The 20,678-nt window shown below is 38.4% G+C and overlaps 1 protein-coding gene across 6 annotated transcripts in view; it reads right to left on the bottom strand.

Annotated features, from left to right (window-relative positions):
* Window positions 1–20,678, bottom strand: part of LOC149251810 (uncharacterized) — a 395,150-nt gene that overhangs the window by 44,282 nt on the left and 330,190 nt on the right. For 5 of the 6 annotated variants that reach the window (XR_016266907.1, XM_089459575.1, XM_089459579.1 and 2 more), the window contains one exon: window positions 20,288–20,455. The exons of the other annotated variant lie outside the window; for it this stretch is intronic. Coding sequence is in view for 4 of the 5 variants with exons in the window: in XM_089459575.1 (XP_089315701.1) it covers window positions 20,288–20,455 (168 nt within the window). In the remaining variant the exon portion in view is untranslated. The remainder of the gene's footprint in view (window positions 1–20,287; window positions 20,456–20,678) is intronic. 6 annotated transcript variants of the gene reach the window in all.

The following is a 20,678-nucleotide window of genomic DNA, read 5'->3' as shown; positions in this document are numbered from 1 at the left end:
TGGAAGCGTTTTACGGAAGTGCCGAAGCGCGCTTCGTACGGCGCTTCGGGCGTCGGAAGCGTGGCGCTTCGGAGGAGGAAGCGTGGAGCTTCGGAGGAGGAAGCGTACGCTTCCAGAAAAGCTTCTGGAAAATCGTTTAGAAAATCAATTTTTTTTCAATTTTTTTTTTAATTTTAGGTGAGTTTGCTTGTTGGGGGTGGGTCTACCTTGGGTTAGGGTGACGAATGAAGGCAAAAAAAAATATAAATATAGCAGATGCTCCCTCATGGTAATGTTAAATTCTTAAAGTAAAAGTGACATTCTCCTTTATTTTTCATTTTCATCCTTTTACTTAAATTTTTAACATTACCATGAAATGACTCAGCATGTTTGAGAGTGGTTCCAACCTCATTGGACTTCATATGGAGAAAATAGAATTTCATATCCTATTCAAAATTCAGCAGACTTAACAGTTTTCAGGAATTCAGGATCAATGGGATTGTGGCATTTCATTAGATTATATCAAGTATGAAGGTATGCGATTAGCATTTAATCAAGAGCACCAAGCCCTATATGTACCCTAGTGTTGGTGGTGTTAATTGTTGAACTCCTTTGTCACGCGGCACGCCCTTAGCAAAAAATTACCTTTCAATCAAGTCAAAATCATCGATCAAACATGTTAGGCTTTTTCTACCATATTTTAAGTCTTGAATTAGGTAGTTTGATCAAAATTGGGCAATGTTGACTAATATCCCTAGACAATCAAGGTAGAGGCAAAGGCTAGACAAGAGGAGAAGAATCTAGATTCTAGATAATTAATGTACAATGGATGTTATATCTATCTTGATTTATGCAAAAATATGCATGTTTTCATGTCTTCTACAATTAATTTGGTATTTGGGATGTTTGTTTTGAGTATAAATGCAAAAAATATATATATATATATATATATATATATAGCAGACGCTTCCGCGGATGCGTCGCTTCCTAGATTTTTGGAAAATGACGCTTCGGCATCCCCGCTTCCAAAAAACGCTTCCACTTCGCTTCCGCTTCGTGCAACAATGGTCAAGAGTGATGTTGATCCCAATCTCTACTATTTACTGGTAGAGAATGAGCCACTTATTCTGGTACTATATGTAGATGACTTGTTCCTAACTGGATCATCTAGGCTCATCCAGGACTACAAGAAGAATCTTGAAGTCGAATTCGACATGAAGGACTTGGGATTGATGCATTATTTTCTGGGGTTGGAAGTTTGGCAGAAGAATGGGGAGATCTTCCTTGGACAAGGAAGGTATGCTACAAAGATTCTAAAGAGATTCAGAATGCAGGATTGCCGACCCATGGCTACTCCCATGATCACCAACTGGAAGAAAATAGATGCATCAGAGGATAAAGAAGTAGATCCCACCTTGTACAGACAACTCATTAGGTTGCTTATGTATCTGGTCAACATTAGGCCAAACATTTGTTTTACTGTCAACACGCTTAGTCAGTTCATGGTGGAACCAAAAAGGGTGCATTGGGTAGCAGCAAGACACATACATAGGTATGTACATGGAACAATGGGATATGTGTTGAAGTAATCTAGAGGGGAGGATATCCGCTTGAATGGGCTCATCGATGCAGATTGAGCATGTAATTCAGTAGACCGAAAAAGTACCTCTGGGTACTGCTTCAGTGTTGGATCAGGGATGATATCTTGGTGCAGTAGGAAGCAAAAATCGGTAGCACTGAGTTCAGCAGAAGTAGAATATATGGCAGCCAACACAGCTATGTGTGAAGCCATATGGCTCAGAAAATTGCTTGTGAGCCTATTCAGAAAAAGGATGGAGGCGACCAACGTTTACTGCGATAATCAAAGTTGCATTAAACTCTCTGAGAATCCAGTATTTCATGATCGGTCAAAATATATAGATATTTGTTGTCACTTTATCAGAGACTGTGTTCAGCGTGGGGCAGTACAGCTACAGTATGTTCCCACAGGAGAGCAGGTGGCCGATATACTCACAAAGGCTCTCAGAAGAGCTAAGTTTACTCAATTCAGAGAGCAGTTGGGTATGGTTGAAAATCCGTTTCAGTAGTAGCAACAGGTCGCAGTGCAGGGACGGTTGGCAATTGCAGTGCCAACAGCAGCACAGATGTAGCATTGGCAGTGGCAGTGTCAAAGGCAACAGTACAGTTGCAGCTACAACATAGTAGTTGGTGGACAACATGTCATATATCAACAGTGCAGAGGACGATGCTTCAAAGTCAGAGCACTATGCAGTAGTAGTATATTGTTAAAGCCTAGAGCACATTCCTCGCTAAGAGGGAGTGTGGATTTGGGGTAGCATCGGATGTGCTCTAGGCCTCAAATTTTGCAGGGAGGCTTGAGCACATGTATTCCAAAGATCCCAGAAAGTGTTTTGGGAAATTCCAACCAGAAGTGGTTTTATTAAAATAATTAATATTTTTAATGGGGTTCCTAAGTCTAAACTTAGGAAAATTAAAATATTAATGGGTATTAGTTTAATTAGGGGTGAAACTTCTAGAAAAAACCACAGATCAAGCTAAAACGATCTAAGCCTTTGATTATGATTTAATCTAGGCTGTTGGTTGCCCAACAGGAAGATATAAGAAGGGGCTTGAGGGTCATTTGGAAAACACACCAAGCAGATACTCAATTGCCCAAGTAAAATTGATTTTCTCACTGGTCAAAGTTCAAAAAGAGAAAATCGATTCAGAGGGAGAGTTGCAGGTGGAGGAGAGACAAAGAGGGTTCAGCATCAGTCTAGGAGACAAGGATGAAGACACAGAGCAGTGGAAGGAACAACGTTGGGCAGATTGATGCTGGGAGAGGCAGCGCTGGCTTGAGTGACACAGGCATTGCGCAGGCCATTCCAGAGGCCAGAGAAAGTGATACTGGGCAAGCCAGAGTGACACAGAGGGTGGAGGAACCTCTCTCTCGGGTCAGATACTTGTTCAAGAACGTCTGTAAATATTTCTCAGAAAGCCTTGTTCTATACTATTGGCTATAATTTGTACATGTTGACTTTTGCTGAAGAATAATAAAGCCCTCATCTACTGCACCGGTTTTCCCACATTGGGTTTTTCCGGGGACAATTGCCTAGAATAACTGTGTCATTGTGTTTGTATATGTGCCAGCATTTTACTTACATTTACTTTCTGCAATGCTTTAATTGTGAAGTCTGCAATAGAATATGTTTCGATATTTGTCGTAATAATAAAGTAGATAACTTATTTATGAAGTAATAAGTAGAAGAAATCATATTAATCACTACAGTAGGATTTCTCTTTTAGAAATTTTCACAACTCCAACTAGAAGGACAAACACCCTGGTTTACCATCTCCAACTGGAAGGACACTCCAATGCCTTGGACAAGTTCCAACCTTCCCTAGCATCAGTCTGCCACTCTAAAGTATTCTCAGGCTCCAACCTAAAGGAGAGTCCACTCTCTGCCTTGCACCACCCTGCCACTTTGCTCAACAAGAAACCACTTGCCCTGACAACTCCAACCTTCAATTCATCACAATGGACCACGACTTCATCTCATTTTCAAACTGGGATCCACCTCTACTTGGTAACAATACAAAAACACAAAACTATGCAAATGCAAACTCTGCTCAATAACCAAGACTACTCAAGACATTAACATTGTCACACCCTAGCAGCATAAACTCACTTTCTTTCTGCTCAACTAGCAACTGGCTCTGCTTAACACAATACTTGCTCACTGCTCAACAATACAAACAAACCCTAGCAGCATAACAAAACAACTATACATAGCATTTGCATTATGTCCTCAGCCATATACTATTACCAACATTTATACATACATCAACTTGGCATCTAAACCATATGAAAGACTAACACAATTTACTCTCTCTATTATCAAAAGACATTACAGGGCTTACGACAATACATAGAAGTTATATGAACTCACTACAACACACTGGCAAATCCTCTCTTTTTGTAATACATCAAGAACTACAAAGATTAGTAGCAACACTACAACAATATATCACAACAAAGCACTCAACCATATGTTAGCTTATGAATCCAACCATAAATGGCAGCATTGACATAATTTTTCTTGTGATAATAAGAGTTGAAGCAATGCTCTCCTCAATTATACTCATCTATGCAATGGTGTCAATATTTATCAAGTTGTCACTCTCCTTCTTTGTATGTTCTGAAAAGGCATCTATGCAATTCTTGTGTCAACAACAACTAGAGGAACTCTAGCTCATGCATACTTTGTCTAAACCCTAGCAGTATCAATTGCTTTCAACAATATGCCCACACAAGCTCAAACCCTAGCATTAGTAGCATAATCCTTTACTAGAAACCTACATACATTTCTCTATATCCTTTGCATCAGATCTTGAAGATGCCTCAAGATCTGCTATCCAAATCTTGTCTCAACTGTGGCTCACATAGAGGAAATTTAAGCCTAAAAGTGCTCATGAAATTTTCTTGTTATAATATGTAAACCAATCAAAATCCTTTAAATTTAAAAAGAGGTACATGTAAATGTTTTGAACGGAAAAGAAGAAAAACTACTTTTTTTAATTGTATTTTTGGCTTATTTCCTTATAGGTTTACTCAAATTTCAATTGTAGACACTCAATGGATGCAAAATTAAATTCCACATCCAACGAGTATCCATTATGTATACTTTTGAGAAGACCCACATTGATAAAAAATGAAGATACATTAAAAAAACATGTTGAACACGTTTTTTAATGTATCTTCATTTTTTATCAATGTGGGTCTTCTCAAAAGTATGCATAATGGGTACTTGTTGGATGATTCCACATCCAACGAGTGTCTACACATGAAATTTGAGTAAACCTATAAGGAGATAAGCCAAAAATACAATTAAAAAAAATAGTTTTCTTCTTTTCCCTCCAAAATTCATAATTTTTATTTTATTATTTTAACTATTATTTTATTAATTTTCCTTAAGAGGCCACTTTTACGCTGAAATTTCTTCTAATGATCACAAACAGAACAATTTACCAAACATACCTTAAGTAGTCAGATGCCACTCAGTGCCATGTGTTGTGTCTAAAGATGAAATGTCCTGCCCTCAAAAACTGCCTCTGAATACACTTCTACTGATGTCACTGATAATACACTTGAAGACAACTTCTCCTCTGGAAAGATACCTCAAACTGATGTGAAGACTATACCCTAGAGAGCACCTCAACAACTGAAGTAAATCATACCTTGAGCAATCACTGAAATAGGGTTTTTATTAGGTTTGCAATTAAACAATTCTTCAATGATACTCTGCCACAAAATTTCCAGAAGACCGATCAGATTTCCGTCTAGCACCACAAAGATCTCATGGATCAACCTCAAGAGGAGTCGTCACAGAGGTTCTCATAGGTCTAATAAATATTAATCACCTCAAGCAACCAAAAATATAATCTTGAGTTAGGATCAGGTTCACCATCAAATAAGTCTTAGAAAAAGACTAGAATTAGGGCCTTAGAGTCACCATATACATTGCTTCATAGATCCACATATCTCCCTTTAGAGGATGGTAAAAGTCACCAACAATAGTGAACACGGATACATCAATTAATCACTGATATGTCACAAAATTAACCCACAATCTGTGTTCTAATCAAGGTCGAATAGGCCTCACGTTGATGCAAATTTGTGTCCACAAAGAAGCCCTAAATCAAAGATATGAAACCCTCTTGTGCAAACCTAGAAGAGATCGAATCAATCCACAATTTGCTCAGATCTACCATAGAAACTTGCAAGGAAAACTCAGCCTCACATAAGGCATGGAAACCTAAGTTTTAAACCTCAGGAGAGCCACAAAAATGTGCCCTTCGTAGGCCGGGAATACTTCAAATAATTCTGCTTCGAGTAACCACAAAATCCAGATGCAAAGGTAAATATTTTGCTCAGAAATTTCGACCTCTACAGGGCCAAATATCCTTAGCAATCAACCCTATTAGCCTCAGGAAATCCAATGAATATTGCCTCAGATCAACTACCTAAGTTTTCCCTAGACTTGTGCGTAGATGCCTTAGAAGATCTGGTATGAGTCACTAAAAAGGTTTGCTACTGTTAGTTTTTGTTTAGGTTAGCAGCGGAGAGGTGTTCTAGTCTCTTCGGTGTCTAAAGGCTAAGGAACACAAGATATCCAAAACCCATAAAAGGTTTCGCGAGAAAAGACTTGGAGATACCTCAATTAAATTAATTAGCCATAATTAAAATATTTCCTAAGTCTAACTTAGGAAAGCTAGTTAATTAAAGTGAATTAAATGAGGGACTTCGATTTTTCTCTAGAGACTTCTAGAAAAGTTAATTGACAAAGTCGAGATGATCTTAGCCATCAGTTGAGATGTGATCATGGTCATTGACACTCCAATGAGAGATTATAAGAGCAGGTCGAAAGGTTTGGAGTATATACAAATTATCATTTCAGCAGTTTGACTTCCCCAGTTCCACTGTTCAGTGAGCGCGCAGTTGAAGCTAGGGAAGCATCAGAAGCAGGGGATCAACAGAGATTTGGGAGCAGGATTTCGGAGGAAATTTCCTCAGTATTTTTCATTGTCCGAGAGAGGAAAAGGAAGTCGAATTATCTAAAGAGGAGGTTGTATTCAGCTAGCGCGTGTAGCCAGTTGACAGCGCGAGTGGCAGAGCAACTCGTTCAGTGAGCCACAGGCCAGATCTATCATCCAAAGGCAAAGCGAGTGGGCCTAGAGTAGTCCAGGAGGCAGGACGACTTGTTGGAGGGTGATTCCAGAGGTTGAATGAATTTCCTTGAGAAACAGTGTGCATTTCCCAGAGGTGTTATTTTTTGTAGCATTGGATTTGTTCTAGACTTGAAATTTTGTGGAGAAGCTACAATACATGATATCTCCAAAACTTAGAGATCATTTCTGGAAATTCCGCCTAGGAAAGACTTAATTAGATTATTAACCAATTTCTAAATATTTCCTAACTCTAAACTTAGGGAATATGGTTAATTAATCAGTATTAATTAAGTCAAGGCGAGAATCATCTAGAAACTCACACAATCAATCCATAGATGATCCTAGCCATTGGTTAAGTTTTAATCTTGGCAATTGGTGCTCCAACAGAGGATTATATGAGGAGGTCGATGCGGGGATGGAGAAGACACTTGAGCAGTTTGATTTCCTGAGAAGATCAATTTCTTGAGTAGCAGCAGCCAGTTGCTGGAGAGAGAGCTAGTGAGATCGAAGTAGTGAAAGAGGGGCAGAGACAGTGAAGCCGAAGGAAGGATTCCAGATCTGGTGAGTGCATTTGCAGAGAGGCAGAAGAAGCACAGAGAAGCTGACATTGGGGCAATGCAGTAGCCTTTAGAGGTAAAGTCGATTTGCTGGGAGAGATTGACGTTTTCAGTTCCAGAGGCCAGGAAGGAGTCCCAGTGTGCCAGAGAAGCGTCTTTTTGGTCAGCAGAAGGCATAACGACTTCATCACAGTCCAATCCGAGGCTAGACATCCAGCCAACTACGCAGAGCAGCGCAGAGGCTAACACAGAGGCTCATTGGGCCGAAATTCTGAAGGCAAGTTGTGCCGGAGATTTCCTATGGGGTGAGGAAAATTCCTATCCAGATTTTTGCCAGTATTTCTCTGTAGGGTTGCCAATATTCGATATCCAAATTGTAAATTATTTCACTACTGTTTAATAATAAAACCCTTCGTTGCTACATCGATTTTCCCAAGTTGGGTTTTTATGGGGACATTGGTATAAAAATAACTATGTTATTTTATGTGTGTGTGCTAGCATTTCTTCTAGCGTTTATTTTTCCGCAGTTTAATTTGTGTAGGTTGCAGAGTGATTTATTTAGTATTTGTTGTAGCAAACAATAAATAATTTGTTAAATTAAATTAACAAATAGGAGAATAATTTCTAGTTGCTGCAATAGGATTCTAGTTGTGGAATTTTCACATGGTATCAGATCCCAATTGATCAGCCAGAGAGCTCAAAGGCAAAGAGAGGAGTTTCAATGTTCAGTGCAGGCCGTGTTACCCACAATTTTGTGGGTGATCTCCCTAGGAGAAATTTTTTCTCCAAGATGGTCCTCAGCCATTTCTCCGCCACCTGAGACAGCCATGTGGTTCCTTGTCCATCTGCCATGATCTTATGTTTGAAGGTGGGCCTCCTGAACCTAAAGGTATGCCTCATCATTTGGTAATTCAGTATTTTCTTTTGCTTATCATGGACACTTCTGGGCATGGATTAATGGGGGGATTCGGCGAAAAAAATGGGCTAGGTTTGTGCTCCTATCCCCTAGACCCATTTTGGATATTAACCTCATATTCTAATCTAATGCGATCTCTTTCACTGACCACTTGGCTTTAGGGATATTATTTCACGGGAAACCCTGATTTTGGTTACGTGGTCCTACTCCCTTATCCTCTTATATTACCCCCTTTCCACTCATTATTACACCATTTATCATTTCTCCCACTTGGGTCCACATTCCTCCACTAGGTCCACATAGGGTTAGCTCGCCCCTTCCCCTTGCCCTCACCTTAGGTCAGGCCTGGAACGATGCCCTGGAGTTTGATGCAGCTAAAAAGAAAGACAAAAGCATATTTGGCCACATTCAACAGGAAAATGTAACATGAAATGCAAAATATGGTTGGGACAAAAACATTTAGCACATTGGCAAAAGCCAATACATTAGCTCTACCCCATCATCATGGCCATCATATTGGTTCCTATGGGTTCTATGAACCTCCCTCATCATATAGGAACCCATGATTATCCCAACCCCTGGTGGGCAAAGAACTACCTTACCTTAAAAGGGGTTATTCATTGTTATATCTTATGCATCATGTTCTTACCCTTGAGCCTCGAGTAGTTAATCAAAGAAAATCATAAAAATGCAAAAAGGCATATAAAGAAGGGTGGAAAAATCAATGTTGGGGCACCTTATGTACCACGATTGCTCCCTCCTATACATTATAAACCCAAGTGTGGGCTTCCCTTTTATTAGCTACCCTTGTACCTCAACATGTGGCCTAGGGTTGCCCCTTCTGATCCCCTACTTCATTCATCTATCTGTCACATGCCACCACCTTTTGAAGGATGTACCTTGAATATATTATCCCATTTAGAAGTAGAAATCACCTAATAGGATACTTGGTTAACCCCATTTGGAGTTTAGGAGACATTGACACATCCCGAAGCCCATTATGGAAGGGCAAGCCATTATGAAGTCCCCACTTGTGGTCCATGGTTGGTAAGCTCATTTACTCGATTTCTCTAATGACTTGTTGTACTGGAAGGCTAGGGGACGCATTGGATCTTATGCAGGATTGCAGATGGTCTCCCTATACGGGGTCCTAATCCTCCAAAGGGCTACATTGGCACATGTAGGGTGTGTGTTAAGAGCCATCGGCCTCCACAACAGTAGACAACACTCCATGGATCCCCGGGGATGGTCAGAGATGCTCAAGATACTCCCATTGGATGAGGAAGATGAACCTGGCTCACCTATGCCCAACCGGCCCCACAAATGTATCATGCACTTGACGGGTAACCTAGGACTTGTAGGATGATGTGGTATCCCCTACACCATCATCTGAGCCCTTGCAAATGATCAACAGATATCTTCGACCCATTTCGAGACCCATGAGGTTATTATTGTGTCCCCACACCCATTGGGAGCACCATAGGTTTATAGTTTGGAGAACAATGGGCCAACCCCTTGTCCATCACTTTTGAGGGTCCTACTCTTCATTATGGCACCCATGAACCTCATCAGGCCTCCTAGAGGGCCCTACAACATGCATAGATTATTATTTGACCTCTTGGGAGGCTTATTCTTTCATTTGTGAGCTAGTTTGGTGGGCTTGTCAACAAAAGTTAAATTATTAGAACATTATTTTATTTTTGGGGCTTATGTAGGCCAAGGAGGCGAATTTGAACTCCTCATTAGTGTATAAATACAAGTGAGATGAGTTCATTTTCTCATCATCACTTTGGATTGGATCTCTTCTCTCTCTTGAAAATTTCACACTTTTTCTTAATGGATGAGTTGGAGCTTTATGAATGAATTTTAATGTGTGGATTTGGTCTATCTTGTCTTGATACTTCTCTATTGTCAAATTGTTGATGGTTGGATATACTCTATTACATGTAAGTACATGCTTTTAATGTTATTCTTGTTGTACTTTGTCATATACATTGTACTAGGATTTTCGCTATTTTTTAGGGCTAATTGCTGCATGCATTTACTGCTTAAGTTGTGGAATTTTGTCTCTATATAGCATCTCTCAATGTATGGGCCATGTAATATGAATGAAATCTCCTAAGAATAATTCTTTCAACGAATTTATCTTGATAAGCCATCACTTTTTGCACATCGAAGTATAAAAGCTACAAGATTGCTTCTCTTTGACTTAAAGGGATAGCGAAGTAGTCTTGAGGCCTCCTTGACTGGGAATCAAAGGTCCTCGCTTATATTCATCATAGACTCCATTGTCCCAAGACTAAGGCACTGATCTACCAAGAAGTGGTCACCTAAAATATATTTGTCACCTTTTCCTAGGTCTAGCCAAGTTGGGTTACCTAAGGCATCATTTTCCCGATGAACTAGCCCTCCAAAAAGTTTGATCTCCTAACGCCTCCTGCGCTAGTGTCTCCTCAAGACCTCACCCAAATTTGAGGCCATTCCGATGGTGGAGTTGTGAGAAAAGCCAAGCCCTAGCTCCGAGATCAAACTTTGCCCTAGCATCCCTAAAGGCTAGTACCCTATTGGATCAATTCAACACCTCTAAGTGAATGTTCTTTCTTTGATCCTTTCCCCTACCTTGTTTAGGCTAAGGACAACATTGGTTGCTAAGCTCCTTCCTCTGACCTAGACCGGGTCCACTTGGTCCTGTGTGGTCCCATTCTTTTGAAAGACAATTCCTCAAGAACCATCCGGAATACCAATTTCAACAAGGATTTTAGGGATTGAGAAACTCTTTCACAAGTCAGATTCCCTAAACCTAACCCTCAAACCTTGCTTAGAAAGAAAGAAAGCCCTATCCTTCGAACTCTTCTGGAAGGGGATTATTTGGGTCACTCCATATCCACTTATTGATTTATCCTTCATTGGTGACTCCATAATATACCGATTCTTCTCCCATCACTGAAAGTCCGTAAAGAGTAGGGAGTCTTAACTGAGGTGATAGTGGGCTAAGTCTCCATTTGTTGCCCTTGGTCTAGCATTTGCCCTTTAGGCACCCCTTTTAGGTCCCTTGCTAGTTTGAGCGGTAACAGGCAGCAGATCTAAATTTCCAGGGGCAACGTAGTCACTTTTCCAAGATCGAGTGATTTCAGAGGCAGAGGGAGCAGCTCAGTGTTTTCGTGGAGTAGATCTCTAGTAGACACAGTGGTTTTGCAGCAGCTTGCTAGAGCAGAGCCAGTGTCGAGTGGAAGGAAGAAGAGCACACACTGAGGGAAACAATTTCTCAAGGAACTTCTAGTCTCAAGAAGTTCAATTTTTCCTTGCAGATCAGCAGTCGTTGTGAGCAAATTTTATCACCCCAGAAGGGAGTGCGAATAGTTGAGCACCAAATGAGCAAAAGGAAAAGAGGAGATTTTCGACATTTGTTGTGATGGTCACTACTGGGCTTCGTGATTAGGACAGGTTGGATGGAGCTTCCAACTATGTCATCTAGAAGGAAAGGATGTGCTTCCTTCTTGATGAGTTTGGCTTGAAGATGTATATTGATGTAGTGGTACCATTTCCCCATGACGCAAACCAGCTAAAAGAGTACAGAAAGGAGATGGAATGAGCGAAGAGGTTGATCATAGACGGAGTCCAGGATCATATTGTCTCACATATAGTTGGCAAAGATACTAGCAAAGAAATGTGGGAGACTCTCTCCATGCTATACCAGGGTACTTCAGAGCAGTAGAAGATGTACTTACAAGAGAAGCTGAGATGCATCAGAATGCAGAAGGGGGAAGGCATAGACCCCTTCCTCACCAGGATTCAGGAGGTCAAGGACCAGTTGTTAGTTGTTGGGGTAGCGCCTCAACCCACAAAGCTAGTGCGATTGGCACTAAACAGTGTCTCCGAGGAGTGGCAGGTATTCGTCCAAAGTATTTTGGGTAGAGATACCTTGCCAAGGTGGGATAGGATGTGGGTTGATTTGCAGCAGGAGGAGTTGAGATGAGCTCTATTAAAGAGCTCCATTAGTGGCAGCAGCAGCAGATCGAAGTAGGTGAAGGAGGAGGAGAATGTGGCCCTCGCATCTAAGGGTCCCAGTCAAGGACAGGGGGAGCAAAGAAAGAAGAAGAAGGACCTATCAAAGGTCAAGTGCTTCAAATGTGGTGAGCTTGGTCACTACAGTACCCAGTGTCCTCTCAGGAAGAAGGACAAGGAGGACAAGTAGGACCAACAGGTAGCTTCAGCAGAGATCGATAGGATTTCCTCTAAGCTAGAGGAAGACTTTGCCATATTTGTGGATATACCTCCAGGAGTGAGTTGGAGCGACTTCATTTTGTAGCCCCAGAGTGCTACAGATGGGCAGGATCCTTGACGAGTCCACCTCATGGATCAATACCTTGCTACCAGGGCCCACAATATTCAGTAGCAGGATGGATCAATGATAGTTGATGCAATCAAATACCAAAGTGATAGATGCAGAGACTAGTAGCGGTCAGATGCTGGGGAGCGAGTGCAGAGTTGGCAGCAGTGCAGTTGGCACAATGCAGAGTAAGTAGCAGCACAAATTCTTCAGTGACAATGCAGATACTAGCACGAGTTAGAGACTCGGGTGACGGATGCATTATACTGATCACAGTTGATTCAGTATTTTGAATGTTTTTCAGTTGTAGATGCAACAACAATAGATGAGAGGGAGTTGTGGTGCAGATGCAATATTGACAACAGTATGGCAGTGTCAACAGCAGCACAGATGCAGCGTATATCAGATTTGCGCAATGGTTGGTGGGAAGATGGCCAGACACCTGTAGTGTGATAGGAGATGATGCAGAGACAGAATGTTGCTACAAGGTGAGTAGTAGCACTAGAACACGTTCCTTGCTAAGAGGGAGTGTTAGTTTTTGTAGCATCGAATGTGTTCTAGCTTTGAAATTTTGTGGAGAGGCTAGAATACATGAGATCTCCAAAACCTAGAAATCGTTTTTGGCAATTCCGCCTAGAAATGACTTAATTAGATTATTAACCAATTTTTAAATATTTCCTAAGTCTAAACTTAAGGAATATGGTTAAGTAATCAGTATTAATTAAGTCAAGGCGAGAATCATCTAGAAACTCACACATATCGATCCAAGGATGATCTTAGCCATTGATTAAATTTTAATCTTAGTCATTGGTGCTCCAACAGAGGATTATAAGAGGAGGTCGATGCGAGGACGGAGAAGACACTTGAGCAGTTTGATTTCATGAGCAAATCGATTTCTTGAGTAGCAACAGTCAGTTGCCGGAGAGAGCGCTAGTGAGATCGAAGTAGTGAGAGAGGTGCAGAGACAGTGAATCCAGATGAAGGGTTCCGATCCGGTGAGTGCATTTGCAGAGAGGAAGAAGAGCCACAGAGAGGCTGACGCTGGGGCAACGTAGTAGCCTCTAGAGACAAAGTCGATTTGTTGGGAGAGATTGACGTTTTCAGTTCCAGAGGTCGGGAAGGAGTCCCAAGGTGTCAGAGAAGCGTCTTTCTGGTCAACAAAAGGCAAAATGACTTCATTAGAGTCCAATCCGAGGCTAGATGTCCAACTAGCTATGCAGAGCAGCGCAAAGAATGACGCGGAGGCTCAGAGGCCCGAAATTTTGAAGTCAAGCTGTGTCGGGAGATTGCTTATGGGGTGAGGAAAATTCCTCTCAAGATTTTTGCTAGTATTTCTCTGCAGGATTACCAATATTCAACATCCACATTGTACTCATATTATTTCACTGCGTTGTAGCTCTGAGTTTTGTGAATTTTGCCCCACATTGTACCTGCCCTTCTCATTCTGTTTAAGTAGACAATAATCTCTGAATGACATGGTCGCTTTGAAATCTTCCCCCATGGCTTGCCATTCCATGAAGAAATCACCCATGGGAATTTGACCATCCAATCCCCCATGCTCACTGGGTGTTGATGGTAAGAGAGTAGGGAGCATGGTTCTAGATGGCCCACTATAGTTTGGTGGGTGAGTGACCGATTGTAAAGACTGTAAATAATTTTAAACAGCTATTTACTCTGAACAGCGTATGAAATTTTCAAGAACCTGCATAAATATTTTACAAATCTAATTGACAGAATTGATGAGAGTACCTACCTGTTTTCCTACAGATGAAGAGGCTTCAAGATTTATTAGCTCACTCCTGTTACCAAAAGACCATAACCTCCCAGCCAAACCAAGTACAACCTGGCTACTCAGTCCAGATTGCTTTTCAATTTCTGCAATCTATTCCCCCGTGCCCAAAAACTTCAGAACAAGCAAGGTTCCTTCCCACTGTGCTTCTTCCCACTGTCCTCAGATTCTTCGTTCTTCCTTCTTTCTCCACTGTTTTGTTTTTCCCTCTGGTTCAGCTTCCCTCCAAAACTCCTTCTACCTCTATATGTATCCTTCCTTGGCGGTGACCGCTCTCTCCACCAGCGAACCTACCACTTCCATTCGTAGTGACACCTTTTCCCTCTGAGTACGTCAGTCATATTCCTTTAAAGGTGTGGTTATATTATATTTAGGATTTTTGTTTGTTTAATATAAATGCCCTAGGTTCATACTAGGTACTTTATTTTGATTTACTTTATCATTTTAATAATTTATTAATATTCTGGGATATATAATTATATAACCATATTTAAAAATTAACTTAATTTTTACATCTATTTCTTTATAACCCTTTTTACTTTATACTTTTAAAATTTATATCATTGGTATTTGCTCATTAATTATGATGCATTAAGCAATATGTGTGTTGATGGGTGAAGGTAACTTCTATTTAAATGAGTGTCATGATATTCAACATTTATAGTTAATTTTAGAATATAAATACTAGTGCAGTGCATGTGATACATGCATATGTAACTATCATATGCATGCATCGTATGCATGCTAATATTCTTGCACTCTCTATATTAAAGATGGGTCATTACATACACCCCTCCTTCAGAAAACTTCGTCCCAAAGTTAGGGTTTTATCGTATATCAATACTTATTTTAGCAATTAGTACATTCTCGTTAGGGTTGTGTATCGAGGTTAAATTCTTATTTAATGTGAGGACACTATAAAATTGGTGTTTTGAATACTTCTAGGTTTATAACTTTAATGGTCATGCCTTACTCCAACCAGGTTCCCAAGCTATTACAAAATCATCTTATCCTTCCTAATCTCTTCCGCTCCCATCCTATTCGTCCTCTACTGGAGTATGCCATGGCGTCAGTTATACTGACCTAACCATTAATTAATTAAATTTTCTGGACAAAAATTAATTAAAATCCTAAGCCATAAATTTAATTAATTCTAGGTCCAAGGTAAATTTAAATTCTCCAAAGGTAAAATTCGTCAGTCCTAGAAAATTAAATTTTAAAAGGTCCCGGGACTAAAGTAAATCAATTATTTTGTTAAATTTTAAACTTTTGATCCCTGGGGATTAAGTCAAAGTCAAATTTGTGGGGAAATTAACTCAGTAATTTTATTTTTGAGTTAATTAAAATGCATTTAATTAAAAATTTTGAATTTCTCCAAATATTTAAATTAAAAGAAATTTTTATCTTCATCAACGGTCGAGATTGTTTTGACGAGAATCATTTGAACTTGCCATTGGAGGATTTATCTTTAAATAGGAAGTCATTTGTCAATTGATCAATCCAATGTTTGAGTCGCGTGCTAAGCATAAAACTCATGTAATCTTTTTTCTGGATAATAAAGAAAGACTTTGGGGTTAAATTCTGTAGGTGTTACTCTTCATGGGAATACTGTAAGATGTGTTGTTTTCATGCATAATTTTTTCTAGAGCCATAGATGATAGCTTCTGAAGAATGATTTGAGTAGAGGTATCTTGCTCAGTTGTTGGAGTTTAAATAATAATTTAAATTTTGAATGTAATAGCAGGTATCTCTATTTGTCTGAATTTTATTATTATTTTCTCGCTCTATTTTGATGGCTTGATTGAGTTTTGCAGGGAAATCTTGATTTTTAGATCCTCGGGTGTTAGGGGAAGTTTTCAGTTGGACCAGCCAACTCTTGATCTGTGTTTTCTGAAGAGCCCAGCTAAATTAGCTCCAGGCTTATCATAAGATTTTGTTTGTGATAGATACACGAAGGGTTTCGAATTAGCACCTCCTTTAAAATTTAAAATTAATTTTTGTGTGGCTAATGAGAGATCTGGCTAATTAGAGCCTGCAATTTGTAAATTTTGTCATTATTTTTCTAACGTAGGTTTTTCTGGTTTTTAGTTTTTAGTTTTTATATCGTTTGGGTTTTTTCTTGTTGTCGTGCAACTATAAATCTAGGGAAGAAATTTGTGTAGAGTCCAAATCTAGGCCCTGGAGGTAAGATCTAGATCTCTGGGGTTTATCAACATAATTTTCCAAGGATATTATTCAATTTTTTTGCAGTCCAAGGGTTTAAAAATCCTTGGATCTAGAAATTTTCATAAGGGTTTCAGGGATAAATCTGAAGCAAGAGGATTCAACATTTTAATCAGAATTTCTGGAAATATTTTAAAGGGTTTTCTGGCGACCATTTATCTGTTGACTAAGTTTTCCGATTTGCTGACTGGGTTTCTCGATTTGTTGCAAAATTTCGAATTTGTTTTTTTAGAAAAAACCCTTTCCTTTTCTCCCCTCTGCTGCTACCTGTGTTTTCCATCAACGCTACCCTCTCCTCCTCGACCTGCAAACCTGTTGCATCTCCATCGAGCTCCCTCCTCACATCTGCCTTTTTCTCCTCCGCGTTTTCCTTTCTCTGCGTTCTTTCCATCCCTCATTCCTTTGCTGCCTGCAAAACGCAGCTCCAAACCCTATCCATTTTCCCCACAGTTCTTGCCTCACCTCTGCATCTCTTTCCCTGCAGCATCTCTACATTTCCTTCAAGTGTTTCCTCCCTCACCTGTCGACTTTCTTCCTCAAGCTCCCCCGCAGTTTATCCTTGTCCCTTTGCGCTGTCATAAACCTACTCTCTTCCCCGGTGCCTGCATCTGCAACCTATAAAACCCCAATCTGCGTCCCTGCTTCTCCTTTTCCATTCGCTTGAGCTACCTCTCTCACTGCTCTTCTTCTGCATGGCCCCCTCTCCTCATCGACCTGCGTATCTCCCTTCTCCGTCACTACCTAAGCTCATTTGAGCTTCTCTCCTTCGAGCTTCCTTCTTATCACCACCCTGCAAACAATAACTTTCGATTTCATTTTTTATTTGTTTTAACTTTGTTTTCTTTTGGATATGTGCTAGGGTTTGTTTTATTTACCTTTCATATTTTTGTTTTAATCTTTTATTTAAATTAAAAAGAAATCTTAAAAATAAAACTTTTACTTTTTAACTTCGATTTGGATTTCATTTTTGGTTGCTTTTCATTTTTTTATTTTATTTTTGTTTCAATTTTTTTGATATTAATTTATGACTTTGATTTATGTTTTGATTGCCTTTTTTTTCTAAACATTTAAAAACTAAAAACTAAAAAAAATATATATAAAAAATTCATTTTTTTATGTGACTTTGATATTCCTAGAGATTTAAATCGAAAGAGGACTTTGCTCTTTCACAGTAAAAAATTTAAATTTTTATGTGGCCTTTGGCCATTAAAAATTCAATTCATTAAGTCTTTCTTATTTGTTTACATCTGTCACATTAAAAGATTTAATTGATCATTTACCACATTAAATTTGCTTCATAAGCTTAACACATTAAATTTGCCTAAGGAATAATTAAATTGTTAATCTAAAGTTCCTTCTTGGTGTCTTTTTGTGTTAAAGGTAAAATTTAAAAGGAAAATTGTGTGGTATTGATATTTTCATTTCTCTATGGTCAAACACGCTTAATAATCGCTTAAAATCATATCTAAAGATTGACTATAGGAAAATCGATATTTTTTTTTAAATCTAGGTCATTAAAGAAAAATCATTTAAATTCTAGGATTGTGAATTGCTTAACATTTGAATTTCATGGTTCTTCATGGTATTTAGATCTTTCGGAATTTAATTGCTATACTTGCATCTTAAAATCGTTGTTTCTTCTGAATAGCTTGATTGTGTTTCTTCAAGTAGGTTGGGGGTTAATTGAACATCTAAGGCACTGGTCTAAAAAAATCATTTCTATCTTGTGGTTGTGTCTTATTTATCATCAGAAGTTGTCTCATTTTCATTAAGCTATTCAACCTTAAGTCTCCTAGAGCCTGTGTTCCACAGGTTTTCTTCATTCATTTACCCCTAGGGACTACCCCCTTGACTTGTCTACGAGAGTCTAAATAGAGTGAGTAAGGCTTAAAGTGACATCCCTTACTCTGAGCGTTGTCACGGTGCCTGGACACTTTGTGCGACAAGAAGGGTGAAATTGGGCTTGATGCTGATGGACATTTACCCAAAGCACAAACCTATGTAGACTATAATTGAGTTACGAAGATTTTGTGATCAGACAGAATTCACAACCTACAAGGAATGCTTATAAAAAGTCTATGTTACAGGATCCGTTGACCTGTTGATCTTGGGGGAAGGCTCCCCGGATCAGATCCGGAACCGGATTCGGATTCGACTGGATCCGCCCAAAATATGTTTGATAAATGTTTCATGCGCTGATGGAAAGAAATGTGTCCCACTATAAAACGAATCCCGAGATTCATATGTGCATCTTGTCCTTTTTGGGTTTTTAAATACAAAAATTTCAAGGTTTCCCTGCAGTTTCGTATTAGCTGAATTTCAATGCTTGTGCTCATTCACAGCTGGACAGCGAATCATGGATGCGTTTAATTCAAAATTCAAATTCAATAGTAATTTTTCAAAGTGTCGTCACATGGTGAGCAGTGTGTATAGGAAAGCCGAATTTCACCATCCCACACTTTCTTTTCCTTCGGGTTCACTAAAGACCCGAATGTCACCACCAAACCGTGTAATTGTTGATACATTGGCTTTCTGTCCAATTCGCTAGTTTTTCCTTTCTTTTTTAATTTAAACGGTTATGTATATAGTTATTAAAGTGTGTCTATATGGTATATATTAATTAGACTATATAATCGTATCCATTATTTTTGTATCTATATTATTTATATTATATAATTATACTATATAATTTATATATTCAAATAAAAATAAAAATTTATATACGTTTAAATATTTAAAATATTAATTTACTTTATCGTTGATTTTCTGTCGGGTTCGGTAATATAGTTATTAAAAAAGTGTGTAAATATAAATATATTAATTTATATATCCAACTATAAATAAAAATTTATATACATTTAAATATTTAAAATATTATATACATTTAAAAATTATTAAATTAAATATATTATATATGTTATTATATATATGTTTTATATCTCTATTATGTATATTATAAAAAAAATAATATATATATATATATATATATATATTATGCTTTATTTTCTGTCGGTTTCAGTAAAGGAATTATTAAATTAAATAATTTAAAAGATTATATATGTTATTATATATATGTTTTATATCTCTATTATGTATATTATAAAAAAAATAATATATATATATTTTATTAAAATTTTTAGATACATACAACATAAATTATACATATTTAATTTTTTTTATTTAAGTTGTATTTTTATACTAAAAAATGTTGATTGGCTAAAATCTTTGTTTCCTCAAAACATAAGGAATTAAGCTAACAACCAAAGACTTAAAGCATTTGATAAGAACATAACTTTGCCCCTTATGTAACTCCAATGGATTAGTTTATGTAGCTAGGTTTTGTCTACACATAAAGATGTAGTTGCATGTCAAGGTCATTAAATTGTATCAAGAGAGATTATGTTAGTAGCCATAAGTATTGTAACTATATATATAGTACTTGCCATTTCCTTGCCGTATCCGGATCATGGATTTTCAAAAATATGACGGATCCGGATCCAAATCTGGATCCGGATCTGGATCCGTATCCGAATCCTGGTAACTTGGTAAAAAGTCCTTTGTAGAAGGCTGGAAATAGCATTCTTATCAAACAATTAAATATGCCACAAGCAGAATCTTGGTGCTTAGAAATATATCTGAAAAGAGCATTTACATACAGCAAATGTGGCTCAGACATCAATCAAGAAGAGAGCCTTAAGGCAGAATTTTAGTCAACGCAAGGAAAAATAAAATTAAAAATAAGACTTATTGAGAAGAATTCTCACCTTTAATGCTGCAATCCCAAGAATACCAGATCCAGTTCCATAATCTAACACACGCTCCCCACCTTTTACACATTCTTGTAGGAACAAGAGACATAGCCTAGTGGTAGGATGTTCCCCTGTGCCAAACGCAAGTCCTGGATCCAGTGTTATATTTATAGCTAAAGGATCCTACAAAGAAAACCAAGCATAGGTAAATGCAAATTCGAAAGAAAAGGGTCAATACATAATATTGGGGCCATCATGCAGAAATGCAATAAAAGATTGCAGTACTACACTGTGAAGAATGTGAGGGAGAAAGGATTGAATCTAATCATCATATAGGAAGTCTTGTAATTTGCATGAATCATAGACAAATTGCATCTGCCAGAACAGAGCAGACAACCAAATTATA

This window comes from Pinus tabuliformis, chromosome 7 (assembly GCF_031772625.1).
Source record: "Pinus tabuliformis cultivar Carrire ecotype Pingquan chromosome 7, CPIR1, whole genome shotgun sequence".
Lineage (NCBI taxonomy): Eukaryota > Viridiplantae > Streptophyta > Pinopsida > Pinales > Pinaceae > Pinus > Pinus tabuliformis.
The sequence above is the reverse complement of the archived record's forward strand: the minus strand, read 5'-3'. Positions and strand labels throughout refer to the sequence as shown.